Consider the following 16,618-nt stretch of genomic DNA (forward strand, 5'->3'; position numbering starts at 1 on the left):
GATGCCTCTTTCAGAGGTAAAAATGCAGTGAGAAAAGCAGTTCTTTGACTTAAGATTCACATATAAGAAGTAACGTGAAGTTTTACAATAAAAGTCTGCAAAGATAAATGGCTACTGGTCAGTGAGGTTTTTATACACTAGTTCAATACAGCAGGGGTAAACTCATGCTGGGACTTGTGGTACTTCATCTCATCATCATACTGCTGGTTGACCACATAGGAAAGATAATGGTGTCAAAGCAGTTACTACTAACTGTTAACTAACTGGCCGAAATGTTTTATTTTTATTCTTTGCAATAAACAGGAGGGGATGGTGGGTGGTATAACATTTAGGCCAGTGGTTCCCAACTGGAGGGTTGCGGTCCAAAAATGGGTTGCAGGATTGTTTGTAAAAATCACACTTTATTTTGAAGTACATTGAATTTCCAGCACAGAGCTTTTATTTTTAAGTGCTGTTTCCTGCTGTAGAGTGAGTGACTAACGGACAGCTACTTAACAAAGACAGCAAACCAGCTTGATGGCATGGCCAAACGCAAATATGACACTGAATGTGTCCACTGTGTGGACATAGAACTAATGACTAAAGAGATATCTGGACCCCATGGCTGGACCAGTTGGGAACCACAAAACAGCGCACGTGCAATAAGGAACAGTGGTGTAGTGGTGGTTCATAAGGTGGGTGCACAATTGTGGAGGTGATCCAGGAGGAAGTGGGTATATATTCTATACATTCCTGTGGCTTTTTGGCTGAAAAGTGGGTAAACTGTAAACAGCCAGAAAAAGAGGTGGGTATGCCCTGTATACATGTGTTTCCCCTTCACTACACCACTCATCAGGATAGCCACAAACTGTGAATTTTTCATAAAATAACTGAAACTGTTTTTTACGATGGATTTAAATGCCTTATTTGTTATTTTAGAATCATCTCAATAGCCATATAGAGAAAAGAGCTAAACTTACCTCTAAGCCCTGACACCATCATCATCTGTGTACATTACAAGAGCAAGTATGTTAGAAAACTTTCTGTCCCTAAGCTTTGTAACTTGCCTGTTTTTAACAAGTTCCAATCTCTGTTGTAGATCCCAGCACTGTGAAGCCAAGGGCTGAGTTAAAGGACGACATCAAGACATCTTCCCTCCAAGATGCTGTACTGTCCTGTGAGCCAGAAAGCAAACACCAGCATATTTCTCCCATCAAACCAAACAGACAAGGTGACTTCCTTGAACCTGTTCACCATTTCCCTCCATGGCATTTTCGCTTCCATTGGTATATTCGAAAACCTCCTCATCCTGGGAGTAGTGGGCTTCCATGTCCGTCGCTCTGTCATCAGCATCTGGATCCTGAACCTCGCTGCCTCTGACCTGCTGGCCACCTCTTCCCTGCCCTTCTTCACCCTCTACATGGCCCGCGGCAACACCTGGACCTTGGGCCCGACCTTCTGCCGCATCCATTCTTCCATCTTCTTTCTCAACATGTTTGTCAGTGCCTTCCTGCTGGCGGCCATTTCTATGGACCGCTGTCTGGTGGTGCTGAGACCCGTCTGGGCGCAGAACTACAGGAACATCCGACTAGTGGGGAAGATTTGTGGGGTGCTTTGGGCCTTAGCTGTGCTGTTCACCATCCCCTTCTACATCTTCCGTGATACCATTCCTCTTCCTGGTGGCAAGATCCTGTGTTACTACAATTATGCTCGCCTCCTCCCTGCTGAACCCTTTGACCTAGAAGCTTTGTGTAAGCAGCGTAAGGAGGCCTTGGCCCTCATGAGACTCTTCCTCGCCTTCCTGATCCCTCTACTGATCATCATCCTGAGCTATGCTGCCGTGAATACCAGCTTGGCGCGCAGAGGCTGTCGACGCCCTTTCCGTTTCGTTCGGCTCGTAGTGGCTGTGGTGGTGACTTTTATTCTCTGCTGGGCTCCGTACCACTTCTTCATAGTCTTGGAGGTGATGGCCCCCAATGGGCATTCTGCACAGAAATTTGCAAGCCGTGCGCTCCCAATCGCAGCAACTATCGGCTTCCTGAACAGTGTCCTTAACCCCATTCTGTATGTGTTCAGCTGCCCTGATCTGTGCAGGAAGATCAGACACTCTCTGGGTGCGGTGATGGAGAGCGTTCTGGCTGAGGATCTGGCAGAGCTGTCCCGGCGCCGCAGCACCGCTCGCACCTCTCTCAGCAACACCACCGAGGTTATGTTAAAGAAGAATGCTATTACCACCTATACAAAAGCAGATGAGCAAGACCAAACTGAAAATCTTGTTAACCCTGCTCAGAGCTGAACGATAATATTGCGTTAATGCTCTAACAGTGCCCAGGCTATTATTTGCTTCTTTAAAACATATCTATATACGACACAGGCCTTTATTGTAACAATTATAGCTTAGCATATTTCAGTTAGAAGTTAGTGTTCTGATCTGCTCCAGTTTGAATTTGCTGTTGATAGCAATTGATGTTAATTCCAAAGCAAAACGTATACCATGTTTACCTGCCATCTCTGTAAATACTTACACTACAACAACAGTTAAGACATACTCAGCTATCTACTGCTGAGAAATATAGTTTTCATCCACCTCCTATCACTTTCTAATTCCCTTTGCTTCCATGATGGGTTTGTTTGAGTTGATGCTGTCAGTGAAATGCAATTCTTCCTGCACTGATGTTTCAAAGTAAAACCCATCCAGTGGCTCTGAAAGTGTTCGGTGCTTCATTCCAAAGTGGTGGGAATAAACAAGAGAGGTAGATGAATAATAAGGAAATAACCTAAACAAACAGAAAAAAATAAATATCTCTTTGTGCTCAAAACATTATTACATTTAAAGGGATAGTTCACCTCAAAATCAAAAATACGTATCTTAGTGTGCCTTTACTCATGAGCAAGTGGCTAATGCTCATGACAGTGTGAGGGTAAGCTGTTGCGTTAGCTAGCTCAGTGGTGCTAGGTGAGCTAGCAGTAGACTCACGCTTTTTTCTGCGCAGTGATAAAGTTGGTGAGTGTAATCTGCTCACAACAAGGTCTGTGGGTTATCTTGGGAAACCAGGTCGTGATTTCTGGAAAGAGACATTGCTGTTGAATTTTTCATATACATTTTTTTGGCACTTTGAGCACCACAAGCCGAGTACCATCTAGTTCCATTGTACTGGAGAGAAGGCAGGCATCTCTAAGGCCAATATCTCAGACACTCGGCAACTCACACCAAAACTATCCAGACTGATAAACAGCACTACAGCTAACAGGAAAAATATGTATTTTTGATAATGGGATGAACTGTCCCTTTAAAATAATTAACTAAGACATGCTTTCAGTTAGGGGACAGGGCCCACTGGATGCAAGTCATAAATCTTACCAACAAGTTCAACTGGAATAACCCCCTTCATTCTTGGTAGGCTTTTACTTTGAAAGACAGGCAGGAAGTATTACATTTCATTGGTAGAAACCTAATCATTTAAAAAAGACAGCCGAGTGGATTTAGGATTTAGAATTTAGGATTTAGACCCCAAATGAATGGCGACTGCTGGAACAAACATACCACCTCCTTTATGATTTTGTTTTTAATCAAATGATTAATAGATGTGTATATTTTGGTGGACGTACATTATTGCTCCTTTTTTTTTTTGCCTCTATGACTTCATAAAAGGATCGCGCTGTAAGTCACAGACACATGAGGTTAAAAAAAGAAGAAAAAAAAACATTTCTCTCACCTGATGTTATCAGTTGCTGCAGTTGCTACATAAAGTATGCTCTTGCTTCTATAATAGAAAACAGATGATAGAGATTAAACGTTGTACTGTATATATGCTCCAATGCTTAATACTTTCAACTTATGTAATGTCTGTATGTTTTAATGTTGGGAAGTTTGTAAACATTAATAAATACAAAGGGAAGTGTTCTGCTGTTGCAGTGCAACACTTGCCTTGCTGTTATAACCACAGTCATGTTTCTGTTTCCTTAGTAATTCACACCCCTTTCATCTTAAAAGTAACTGACAGTAAACAGGTGATTAAGATACATTTTTAATTGTCATAAACAGTAAAAATAGTTTGACTGTAAAATGTCCACAATGGTTCATTTCCATACACTGGCTAGACTTTTTAACCAAAAGCAGATGTAGTAAAAGACAGAATTTGGCTGTATATGTCTGCTTTGAGGCTACAGTGGATAGGTATGGATATTACAAAAGAGTGGATCTTTTGACAAATATGAAACAATGTCTCTACTCAGTTATATAGTGTTGAGTTCATGTTAAGAAACGGTTCAAGTCAGCGAGAGAAACTATAAACTGAGTGGAAGTGTTTTTGCTGATGAGGCTGAAATTCTCTGAAATGAGTGTCTTCACCGAGAGCTGAAACACACTCTGCATTTCCACTGGGTGGCACAATTGCTTTGACCAAATCCCAGCTCTGTGGTCAAGTCCAAGTCATATTGCTAGAAGACTATTATGTCCAGTTTCACTCTCCGTCTGGTTGTCTGGGCGAGCTCTGGTATTGAGGGTAATCTTTTTGCGGGTGTTTTGCCCTCTCCCCAAACAGGGCAGGGATCTTTGCAGCTCCAGCCTGGCGTCAGGGCACAGGAAGATGTAGAAGAGGGGATCCAGCAGGGTGTTGAGGCTGGTTAGACCGTAGCACAGGCGATAGACAAGGAAAATGGAACGCTCAAATTCACACGGCTCATCAGTCAGCAGCAAGGACACAAATCTGTATCCGCCCACAAGGTGATAGGGTCCAAACACAACAATGAAGTTGACAGTGATCACGACTAGGATGCCTACGATTTTGTGCCGCTCGTGGTCAGAGAGGGAGGGGGATCGCCGGAGAGTCACCCCGATGTGGGCTGAGGTGTAGCTAAGGGAGGAAGCAGAGATGCAGATGAGTTATCAGGCTGATTTGTCAGCCCAAATAAAAAAAGGTATACTTATGTATATTTAGTAAACTTCCATTAGCACATGATTATGTACTGAAAGTGTGCTAATTAGAGTACTTAACAAACTAACACATACCATTTATCCTACTTAAGACACACTGAAATACGATTAAGTGTATTTGACTGTAACCTTGTGAGACACCATTAAGTTGCACTTAAATATTCTTAAGTACATCTTTTATCACTAATGCTTTACGTTTTCAAATATATTTCAATGTAGTTTCAGATGAATGCTAATATTGCAATAAACATATTTGAATTAAAAGGTAAAAAAATACATTTTAAGTATAATTTATTTAAATCTGTAATGAATTCTAGTGCATTTAAAATATTACTTAAAAATACTTTAAGTGGAATCAAAGTTTATATTTTTTTAATGTTATATTTAGGTATGTTTTAATGCATACAGTATTAATGGTATATTACTAATGATATAGTATTAGCATACTAAGTACATTGTTAGTACATAAAAAAAGCGCACTTTTAGTGCATTGCTAATAAGTACATGGAGTATACTTACATTAAGTCTAGTTCATTGTACTCCATTTTTTTATGTAGGTCTGAGTACATTATTAGTACATTGCTAATAAGTATATTAAGTGCTGGATTTGGGGACATGGAATTTAATTTTCATATTTATGTTTTCATGAGTAAATAATCACCTAAGACTAAAAATGTTTTCGTTATTTTAAAATGAGCTGTTACAGCTACATAGGGAGCCAAACAATGGCTATAGACAGGGCTATTCCTGTTTTCATGTTTTCGCGTTGGCCAGCATAGTTCTCCTACACGCTTGGCACATGAGAGATTTCAGTTTTGCAACCTCACAATTAAACACCATTGAATCCTAGACACTGGACCTTCAGTATACTTAGATTAAGTGCAGTTCCAGCTGTCAGAATATACAATGGTTTGATGTTATAGGATAATAAATAATAAAGGACATTACACCATTTATTTTCCTAAACTGCTGTCACACACAAGGAAAGTAGCTCAGTAGCTCAGTCACAAGGGTTTCCTTGATGTTTTGTATATACAAATGTTTTCAGTTTATGTTGCGATTGTCTACCAAATTTGAATTGAATTGAATCATTTCAACTTGAAAATTCCCCTTCCCCTTAAAAATTTGGACATGAAAAAAGTTCCTGTGCATTTGAAAAAAGTTGACTCATTTGACCACAGAACCTTTACATGAATAGGTTTGGAAGCACGACAGTGCATAACATGCAGGAGTATCCTCACTGGGACCTTAGGGTTAACTCACCCGAGTATGGCACATGGCAGCAGGAAGCCGAGGGCCACGGTGGTGATCTTGAAGTGGGCGTATCTGGGGCTGACGGGGTACTGCTCCAGACACAGCAGTCTGTCAGCATCAAACACTGATGGCAGCAGCCCACTCAGGCAGAACAGGAAGGTGAGGCTCCAAACCGCCACACCGGACACTGCTGCCACCCTGACAGTCCGCACCCTGCGGCTGCTCAGCGGGTACACGATAGCCAGGCAGCGGTCCAGCGCTATCAGGCATAGGAACATGACGCTGGCATAGACGTTTACGTAGAACACGTAGCCCACCAGCTCACAGGTTAGCTGCCCATATGGCCAGCGGTGTGCACCTTGGAGATAAAGGATCCACAGTGGCAGGGTGAGCAACTGGAGGAGGTCTGACAGCAGCAGGTTGAGGATGTAGACCAGCTGGCAGCCTCCTCCACCTGAGCGACCCAGGTGGTACAGTCCCCAGAGAGACAGCAGGTTGCTGGGGAGACCCAATGAGAAGCTCAGGCCATAGATACAGGTCAGGCCAAATGTGTCCGTGTCCAACGGGAGGTTGCAGCTGTCATTGGACATGTCTCTGCTGGTCAAGCACCTGACATGGGAAACTAGAGGTGGCCTTACTCAGACATGGATTGACACTTGCAGGATGATGAGCTGGTGTGGAAAAACCCATTCATTCACTCAAAGCAAAAGTTAACAGTTTGATGCATCCACTTGTTATCTGTCCATTGCATAATATTCACAAATGCATTCTCCTGTAGAAAAGCTCAGACTTGGATTGAGTGCTATCAGTCAACCAGTCTTCAAGGCATCCAGGATCCATTAGGGAACACAACCCTACAGAGCAGATATCAAAAGCATTCTCAGATTGTATTGGTCAGCAGGTGCATCAACAGTCAAGCTGTACAACTCAAACTAAGACTTTTCACTCACCTCTCAAGCCTGTGAGGCTGACTTTGTTCCACAAAAGCGTGCTGCCCGCTCCGCAGCTGGGTGACCTGTGCTCAAAAAATGCTGGGAACACGGTGTCTCGACCAAGCCTCCTCTATTCTGTGATCGTTTCCTCCACAGGAAACCCACTTCTTCAGCTTTAAAGGCAACATCCTGAGGCAGGAGAACGCCTTTCTGTCCCAGAACAAAAACATATACTCTCTCTTTCTCCCTGTCTCCGGCTCTCTTACTCCAGTAGCAGACAGGATGATTGAGGTGAACGGGAGCTGTGAGGGAAGGAACTGATGTAGGGTGTCCACTAATGCCCTTTAGAGTGTTGGTTGCTGGCTATGTGCCAGTAAAGACATTAACCCTTCTGCTGTGCTGTCTTTCAACATGCTTTTCTACACATTTGAATAGTGTTTTCACTGCAAGTATACAGAATTTTAATTTAGCAGCTTAAATTTGTTTTCATAATTAAATAGAGCCGTAAGATTTTGTTTATATTGTGCATCTTGTTAAATGTGTGTGTGTGTGTGTGTGTGTGTGTGTGTGTGTGTGTGTGTGTGTGTGTGTGTGTGTGTGTGTGTGTGTGGACTGAAAGAGTAAACCATCAAATTTTGATATGCTTTTGTGTGTGTGCTAGGGTTAGGGTTAGGGGTTAGGGGTTAGGGGGTGTCTCCAGAGAATGAATATAAGTCAATGCAATGTCTTTCTTACTGACAAAAACAAGAAAATTGTGAATCAGATTTGCAAGACAGCTGATTGACAGAAGACTACTGTAAGACCACAGAAAGTGAGAGCACACAAACAGCCATGTAGAACAAACATTTGTTGCAGTAAAAAGAAGTCAGTGTAGAGCTTAAATCTAATTCAGTGTCACTGACAGCATTCCTTCTTAACTGAAAATGATTTATATAATTTATCCAGTGTACGGACAGCAAATGTGTTTGATTTACCCGAGGTGAACTTTGCTCATGTACTACTGGGAGGAAAAAAAAAAAACCATACACAATTGAAATTGTTTTGGGGAAGAATGGGTATGTTGAGACAATGGGTGTTAGGCAGTATTTTTACCGTATGGTTTCAAAGGGAGGAGGGTCTTATCACTCACTTTGTTTCCTTTAAAATGTCACCAATCTCTGATTTATTGAATAATCTAAGACTGTAACTAATAAACTGGCCTGTCCCTTGAGACATTACTACCACCCCGTTTTCTCCAGAGCTGTACTATCAAGGTCATCAAGCCTCATGACTTTGACAAGCCACAAATTTTAGTTCAAACTCAATAAAATCATAAAAACACTTGCAACTTGACATGGACTTTAACACCAAAATCTTGTGACTTCACTTGAATTTGAGCCTTTTGACTTGAAAATACTTGATACCATCTTTGGAAAGAGAAAGCTAGAGACATTTGTCCAATCTGAGATGAGTTAAATACAGCAAGACACGACGGAAACATACAAAACTCATTCTGTTGTGATACTGGTAGTGCAACATGAAAGTGCAATGTCAGCACTACTTTTTCATGACTACTTTGAGTCACGTGAGTGAGTGTGAAGATTTCAGGCTTACTTGTGACTTGCAAAGCAATGTCTTGGCCCCACCTCTGCAGTGCCCATATGTACTCCACAATGGACATGGAGAGACAGCTATCAGCTGCACACCGCATTTACTGTCTCAGAGGAAGGCCCCAGTTGAAAGACAGTATAGGTTGTTCCTGCACCAGGCTGGCTGCAGGATGTCTTCTGCTGAAATTCAATCTTGTCATGTAAGAGTTAGTTGGACATACTGCATGCGCGTAGAAAAAGATGGGGATGAACAAGCCAGTCGCTGGTGTAAATGTTGGCAATGGACATTTAACTTTTGTGTGTTAGCAGTGCTGGGGTTAATGTGGCGGCACAGTGGTAGAGTGGTTAGCAAGAGGGTTCCTGGTTTGAACCCAGGGTGGGGGAGCCCTTGTGTCAGTGTAAGTTTTCCCCGGGTACTCTGGCTTCCTCCCACGATCCAAAAACATGCAGGTTAGGTTAATTAGTGACTCTAAATTGCCCATCAGACTGAATGTGAGCATGAATGGTTGTCTGTCTCTATGTGTCAGCTCTGGCAACCTGTCCACCCCACCTCTCGCCCAATGTCAGCTGGGATAGGCTCCAGCCCCCCCGCGACCCCCAACAGGATAAGCGGTTACGGAAAAATTAATGAACTGGGTTAATGTGTGGTTACACTTAGGCACAAAAGCTACTAGGTTAGGGTTGGGGAACCACACATTAACCCAGTTCATTAATTTTCCGACCACTGTTCGAGGCCAACAAACACCAAAACTGAGTGCCTTTTAGCTTACTAAAAGGCACTCAGTTTTGGTGTTTGTTGGCCTCGAACAGTGGTCCGCAGTTGCCTGCAGACAAACAAGGTAAAATCTTCAATTCTTAAGCATGGGTGCCACTATGGAGCTCTGCAAAATGAAAATCATACAGGAAGCTGCATTGTGAAACAAGCTGGCCTCAATGCTACATCCTTCTGCCATTCAAAAAGTCACTACTGTTGTATAGGATCTACAACAACATGTTATAGTTTAAAGTGAATACTGAAGCTCCCATTTCTACTGCTGCAACCAATGGAGCATCATTATCATAACACCTCATTTGGGGCCCTCTGTGGGTGGCTCTGTGGAACAAGGTGTGAACCACAGGGTGTGCTCTGGGTGTGCTGCATGTTATCATGCAGCCCATTTTGTGTGTCAGCTAATCAGGTCTTGCACTTATCTTTTCTCTGAATTGCCTCCACACATTTCCCAATCACTGAAGGAAAATGTTACAATCTAGTGACCAAAGTACTTTTTCTCCTCAGTGCTCGAGCCCTCTGCTTGACTTGGTGTGAAGTTCTTTTTCTAAATTCAGCAGCTACAAAAACAATTTTGTACACGACAGTCTCACATTTGTTTGTGGTTTGCACTGAGAGATGTCATGATAAGACTCTGTGTGTTATTCTGTTTAAAGGTACAGCACAGCATGCGTATAGTGTCTGACATTTCCCATCTTACAGTACATGCCTTTTAAATTTATAGAATGATGATTTTTTTTAAGGTCCACATTATTTAATTATCATGTTCATGTTATCTTGGTGTGTTGGTACATCCTGTGGTCCTGTGGTATTGTGCAACTACTTAGGCAATATGATTGCATAACTTCTGCACATTTCTCAGAATTCTTTAAGTTACAGCCCTGCAGAAAAGAATATATTATAATGTGTTTAGTACGAAAAGTGTTTTTGTCTCAGTCCATATGAGCACTCAGTAGGTTCTTCTTCACGCAAAGAATTTGTGTCATACAGGAAGTTGTTGAAACTAAAGATAAATTCGGTGGTGAGGCTGTCAGATGGAGGTGTTCACTATTCTCTGTTTGTGAGATATTTGATAAACAACTGATATGATGAAAGAAGACGCAAGGTGCAAGCCATGCTTGAACGCTGCTTTGTCACTTTCTGACCCACCAACCCATGATATTTTCTGGTAAGCCTTTCCAAACCAGCCCAGGACTCACAGATGTGTCGACCCATCACTAGTTCCCAGCTATCACTCAGTGAAACTTAGGAGTAGTGATACAAAAGCCTAGCGCAGCAGCTGGATTTCTTGTAAATTCCCACAACCTATACATTAAAATGAAGTTTAAAACCTGTAGTTTTTAGCTGTAGTCTGTAAAATTCCTCCATTTAGAAAACCCTGTCAAAGTATAAATAAACGCAAGCGCAACATCATTGGAATTTAAACTTATTTCCTTCCACTGAAGGATGTATTTTCTACATGTCTTTACTGCAAATAGATTCTATCTACAATGCGAAATGGAATCATTTTATGTATAAAACATTCTTGTAAGTTTCTGGCTGATCAATGTCCCCTGTTAAAGGGTTGAGGGTGGGCTTTCAGACTGTTCATAAAATTTTGTTTAGTTAAAAACAAAATTAGAGAGAGAGAAAGAAAGATGAATAGCAGGCTAGGAAATATATTTTATGATAAATTCATTGCCAATAAATATTAGGTTAGAAAAGATTTAACTTTTCAGAAATTTCAGAAGCACCACTTTGCTACGGTTTGCGGGTTGAACAACGTATTTCTTTAAAATGGTGTGAAACGGGCTTTGAGGTACCCTTTTTCTCATTTGTTGAGTGTGTCAGAGGTGTTACCCACTCAGCAGTGGTACATGTCTAGTAGATCTTTACTTATTGTAATTGTATTGTAAGAATTTACTCTTGCTTTAGCAATGAAAACATGTATTCCCCACGCCAATAAAGCCTCTTTGAATTAAACTGAGTTTAAACCCGCTGTATTAAAAGGCAGTGTACCTGCATAACATAACATAACATGGTGTTCAATGCACCTCTGTTTCTGTTACCATTTTGCTATGTTTTGTCCTGATATAGAGACAGATCATTGTGTTGGTTGAACAGATACTGATAATGATGGCTCTGTACACCTCTACATAATAAAGATATGATAACTAGCTTGAAGTAGGAAGTTAGGAAGCTTGACAAGAACAGAATATGATGAATTGTTTAGCCTAATCCTATAATATTCAACAGTTCCACATTACGTCTTTTAAAGCATGAAAGGACAACAAGTGATTTCCGAAGCTGGCAAATCTCTTTGGGGGTCAAACAACCTATCAATTCTTTGTGATTGGCAAAAAAAACATTTCTATATCTGGATTGGCTTCATCTAGGACAAACATTTCACAACAGTTTATACAATGATTAAGACCTTTAATTATTTAAAGATTAGAATATGAGGCAGAAGTGTTTCCAAACTTAAAATGAGAGTCAGTAGCTGTTAAACTCCACTTATTTGTGGATGCTTGAGTGTTTATTCCCCCGGTAAACAGTCACTAAGCATGAGTTAAGTTAAAATTAGTTACTCTGCTTTTGTCTTTCTCCGGGACTTTCGGCAGCAGAGAATCTTACAGATTAAGACTGAAGCCCAGACAAACGCCCCAATGATGGCCATAATGAAAACAGCCACATCCAGGCAGTAGTAGGAGTACCAAGGCAGACTAAAACCTGCAGAGTGCAGATGGGCTGCTCCTTTGTTCCTGATAACGTACTCGATCCAAAAGATGGCGGTGTCCATAGGAGACATTGGCCGGTCGTGGTGTAGCCTTGAGAGACGCTGAATGTTGTCACGGTACGAGGGATTCTCTAGGACGTCCTTTAAAGCCTCTAGGAAGTCTTCTTTTGTCAGTGATTCAGCTTCCACCACCCGAGCGGCCCCGCGTACTTTCAGCCGGTGCAGGTTGTCAAACTGGTCAAAGAGGAGGGGCAGGCCCACAACAGGCACGCCATGGTAAATGGCCTCATACATGCCGTTGGTGCCTCCGTGGGCTACAAAGGCACGAGTCTTGGGGTGTCCCAGGAGGTCTTTCTGAGGCAGCCATTTCATCAGCAGGGTGTTGCTCCCGAGGGATGAAGGCTTTTCACCCACAAACTTCCACACCACCTTCTGAGGTAGCTGAGCAAGAGCAGTAGCGATGGCCTCTGTGGTCTCACGAGGCAGCGCTGACACCAGCGTCCCCAGAGACATGACCACCACCCCATGCTCCCCAGAGCTCTGCATGAAGGCCTCCAGCTCATCAGGGAGGGGACCAGGCTTTTTGCACTGGAACCCTCCTATGTAGATCACGTTGGGCATGGTGGGGCGAGGGAACTCAAAGACAAAATCTGCCCTCAACAGCCAGATATCAGCTGCACGCTGCAAAGACAGCAAGTCAGTTCCAGGAGGGAAATGCCGTTGGAATAGATCTGAGTAGGCAGGGTTAATAACATAGTGTTGTTCAACAAAACTATAGAGATGATGTAACATGTTCTTGGTTCTTTCCATGAAATCCATCTGGTCATGAAGTTCACTTCCTGACACAGGGACATAGGAGACAGGAGAAGGAGCAATGGTGAAATGGCCCTCACCATTATTGATCCAACGCACATTAAAAACCATCGGGAGCTTGAGGTAACTACCCAGAATAACCCCAATAGTCAGACCAGGGTCGGTTAACATCAAGTCAAACTCAATATCTTGCAGCTTCTTTATAAAAACAGGATCATCTAACATTGTGGCAACCGCTCTAGCAAGGATTTCATGGCCCTTTGCCAACATGGATGTGATCAAGCGCTGTTGGCAGAAAGTGCGTATAAAAGTCAGCGACCTGCGGCATTCCATAACATTTAGTAGCATTTTATTGTAGTAGTTCAAGTCCGCCTCATCCTCCAGCATGGGCACATTAATAGAAGTGTAGATCGAAGAGTTACTTGGGATGTACCAGCTCCGGGCAGAGCGCAGCACAGTGATTTCATGGCCTCTGGAATGCAGTTCACGGAGGATCACCTCCATGTTGATCCAGTGGCTGCCATCAACGGGCACTACCAGGATCCTGCTGCTGTTACAGCAAGTGGGCCCGAGCAACAGGAAGCAGAGCCCTGTCAGCAATATAGGGATCATGCCGGCCATTTTCTGGGAGAAACAACAGACAGAGATGATAAGGTTTGTAAAACTCTGTAACCTTAAGGTATAGCTTACGTCTTATCTGTCAGAACCCTACTTTACCCACGTCAATCACCATGTGGTCCGCTGCTACATGTGGGCTATCTTTAGTATTTTCTCTGTCACTTTGTTTGGGGGCTACAGGCAAAAACCTCAGGCTTCAGACCCAGATACTCTGTTTCTAACTGTTTTTCTACATTCATCTTGTTTCTACTACAACAATATGACGTCAGATCATGACCAGGTACTCTGCTGCAAGTGCTTACTTTTCATACACTGCTACATGTAGCTACATGCTAATGTCAGGTAAACATGAAATCTTGGGGTCAGATGTTGCTAATTTCTCCTCGATTTCGGATCATATTTCTGCTGGAACATCAAGGGACTGCCCTGGAAGTGCGCTGGCCGTAGTAGTGTCCAGACAGTGGAATTACTTCTGGGACTGTCACGTAATGCCATTGAGCCCAAAAGGACTTTTTTCTTATGGACTTACATTTTGAAAGAGACATCTTTAAATCAGTGCATACATTTTTTGAGCATCACAACACCTGCAGAATGACTTGTTTCACTACTGGGATTTGATGCAATAAGTCCAATTAACATTTCGAAAGTCTAAGAGGAGCTGTTCAACAAACTGGGCCCTGTCTCGAATGCTGGATCCAGTTCTCTTTAAACATCCATGAAGTACATGTAATCTTGGTTGACAGCGCTGTAAAATTTCCCAAATTTTTGATCATGTTCCTGTTTGAACATATTCAGCTGTGAATGCCTCAGAAACTTTTATTGGTTATTTTTCACTGTAGAAAGTACCACTATTCACAGTTAAAGTCATTCCTTGGCTGCAATGACAGTGCAGAGACGCCAAGATTCAGCAGTTCTGGAAGACCAGAAAATGTGAAAACAAATGTGTTTTTTGACCGTTAAAGCATGAAACATGTGGTAGTAGTAGAAACCCTAAATACAAGTGCACCTGAAAATGAGCATAGTAAGGCCTCCATTAACCTTACATTACTGTTACAGATTTCCAACATTATGATTAGAAAGATTAACTTGAAGCCATCACTGATATTAAAGTATTCTAATTGCAATCGGAGTGAAGTTTAACTCCACAGTGAGAAGTACATACATTCACTCCACAAAAAAAGAAAAAAGAAACTGTTTGCTTGAGCAGTTATCATACATATGTATCTTGGTGTAGTATTTCTATTTTATCAATGTGTATCTCTTGCTGTATGATCTAAAGTGAGATAAAAAAAATATAGTTAAAGGTAGTTCATAAATAATTTTTTTCTTTTTCTTTTCTTTTTTTGTTAAATTGAAAAAGAAAAGTACAAAAAGTTTACCTAATGCCTCACCTGGTTCTTGTTGTATCAAAATCCAGAAGTTTGGATTGAGCTACACGTCCTCAGTGAGCTGGGATCCTATGTGATATCTGTGTTTCTGCACAGCTTAACTTTTACTCGTTACTGGGTCAAAGTCCAGCATGTGGGTTTACACTGATCCAAAGGTCTGTGCAGTGTAGTATAGTAAAGACTGATGTTGTAACCCAACTTTCTTGTTTGGTAACATTCTCCAATCCATCTGGCTTGTGTTTTGCTGGGCCTGCTGCCCCCGATACCCAACTTCAGATAAGCGAGTGAAGATGGATGGATGGATGGATGGATGGATGGATGGATGGATGGATGGATGAAATACCTAATTTTAGTGATCACCAAGTCTCTTCTGTAGTGGAATTAACATCATACTATACATGTATACTCATATTGTGATGGCACACCAGCAGATGGAGACATAAAATACAATACTCTTCAGTTTCTGTAATATTTATTGTGCAAAATAAGAAAAAGCATGTTGGCCGATTCAGACAGTTCATTTAAAGCTGATGTTGCCCAATACTGATGACGTGCCAATATTACCGTGCATCCCTAATGAAAATATATAAATAAAATAAAGTGCTATTAATGATAATGATTTGGGTTTGGCGAATGTCTCAGTGACTCAACTCAATTCACAACTTGGATGACAGTTTTTTTTAGAGATTCCTAATTCAGTACTCACAGCCAAGTTCAATGCACAGATGTGACAACAGGATCGTTTGAGAAGAGCCAGGCCTGCACAGAATTGATTACCACCGACTGCTGCCCAGTGCATGCTGGTTAAGGTCGAGACATACCAAACCAACATCAAAGAAATGGTCTTGACAAAGTCCAACTGTTGCATCACCTCACATCGCCTGTGTCTTGGCCAAAAAGTTGCTTTTCAGCATACTGCAAAGACGGCAGCCAACAGCCAATAGCACGTACGCTCAGCACCGACATGAGAGGAAATAGCTGTTCATAGCAGCAGGCGCTGTGGTCTGTTTTTGTTATTCAAAAAGGGGAAAGTTGAAGACCGACAAGACGGATTGAAGATACTGATTAGCCAGTTAGCACAGAGTGTTGGCTTGGTGCGTCAGGGCCCTTAGATTTGTGTCTGACTTGAGCCCGGCTTGCTCTGATGTCATGAACACGTGGGCGACAATAACTTCACAAGATCGAGGCAGCCGCAGTTTTTAGAGCCAGGAGCTGCAGTCACTCTACACTGATTGCAAGAACCAGGGCAATAATCTTTATTTCACTTATTCTGGGACTGTCTACCTGTTACAACAATCAACCAGAGTTTTTCAGTGTCAATTTCCCTGTCTGCCCCTAAGTATGCTTGCTGGGCCTGAAGTTGGATAATAATGTTGGAGTAATTGTTGAGTGCCTATGGACACTGGCTCGCCTATCTACTAAGAAACTAATTCTTTTAAACTGGAAGTAGTGTAAAGCAGCCTGCTTCACAAGGGACTCTTGGCTGGACTTACTAAACATTGAACGGGCAGCCTGCCTGTTGAAAGACTTTGATAAGGGGCTGGAATACCACTGGGACACTGTCCTTACACACTAAACAGTGGCCCCCAGTTTGTATATCTGTTGTATGTTACATATGCTACAT

At 42.1% G+C, this 16,618-nt stretch overlaps 3 protein-coding genes across 5 annotated transcripts in view; 1 reads left to right on the plus strand and 2 right to left on the minus strand.

The window, feature by feature from the left end:
* LOC126404056 (prostaglandin D2 receptor 2-like) overlaps positions 1 to 3,925 on the plus strand; it is a 116,112-nt gene extending 112,187 nt beyond the window's left edge. For all 3 annotated transcript variants that reach the window (XM_050067019.1, XM_050067020.1, XM_050067021.1), the window contains one exon: positions 1,079 to 3,925. In XM_050067019.1, coding sequence (XP_049922976.1) covers positions 1,142 to 2,275 — 1,134 coding nt within the window. In that variant the 5' untranslated portion in view covers positions 1,079 to 1,141 and the 3' untranslated portion in view covers positions 2,276 to 3,925. The remainder of the gene's footprint in view (positions 1 to 1,078) is intronic.
* Positions 3,926 to 4,031: 106 nt separating this feature from the next.
* Positions 4,032 to 9,373, minus strand: si:dkey-165a24.9 (G-protein coupled receptor 4). The gene is made up of 3 exons (XM_050067037.1): positions 7,120 to 9,373; positions 6,179 to 7,023; positions 4,032 to 4,835 (listed from the first exon to the last, which is right to left on the minus strand). Exons 2-3 carry the CDS (start codon positions 6,757 to 6,759, stop codon positions 4,412 to 4,414), a joined length of 1,005 nt encoding a protein of 334 aa, XP_049922994.1. The 5' UTR covers positions 6,760 to 7,023; positions 7,120 to 9,373; the 3' UTR covers positions 4,032 to 4,411.
* A 1,349-nt stretch (positions 9,374 to 10,722) lies between these two features.
* ugt5g1 (UDP glucuronosyltransferase 5 family, polypeptide G1) lies at positions 10,723 to 15,102 on the minus strand. The gene is made up of 2 exons (XM_050067857.1): positions 14,998 to 15,102; positions 10,723 to 13,612 (listed from the first exon to the last, which is right to left on the minus strand). Exon 2 carries the CDS (start codon positions 13,607 to 13,609, stop codon positions 12,023 to 12,025), a length of 1,587 nt encoding a protein of 528 aa, XP_049923814.1. The 5' UTR covers positions 13,610 to 13,612; positions 14,998 to 15,102; the 3' UTR covers positions 10,723 to 12,022.
* Between the last annotated feature and the right edge of the window lie 1,516 nt (positions 15,103 to 16,618).

Source organism: Epinephelus moara, chromosome 17 (genome assembly GCF_006386435.1).
Source record: "Epinephelus moara isolate mb chromosome 17, YSFRI_EMoa_1.0, whole genome shotgun sequence".
Classification (NCBI taxonomy): Eukaryota; Metazoa; Chordata; class Actinopteri; order Perciformes; family Serranidae; genus Epinephelus; species Epinephelus moara.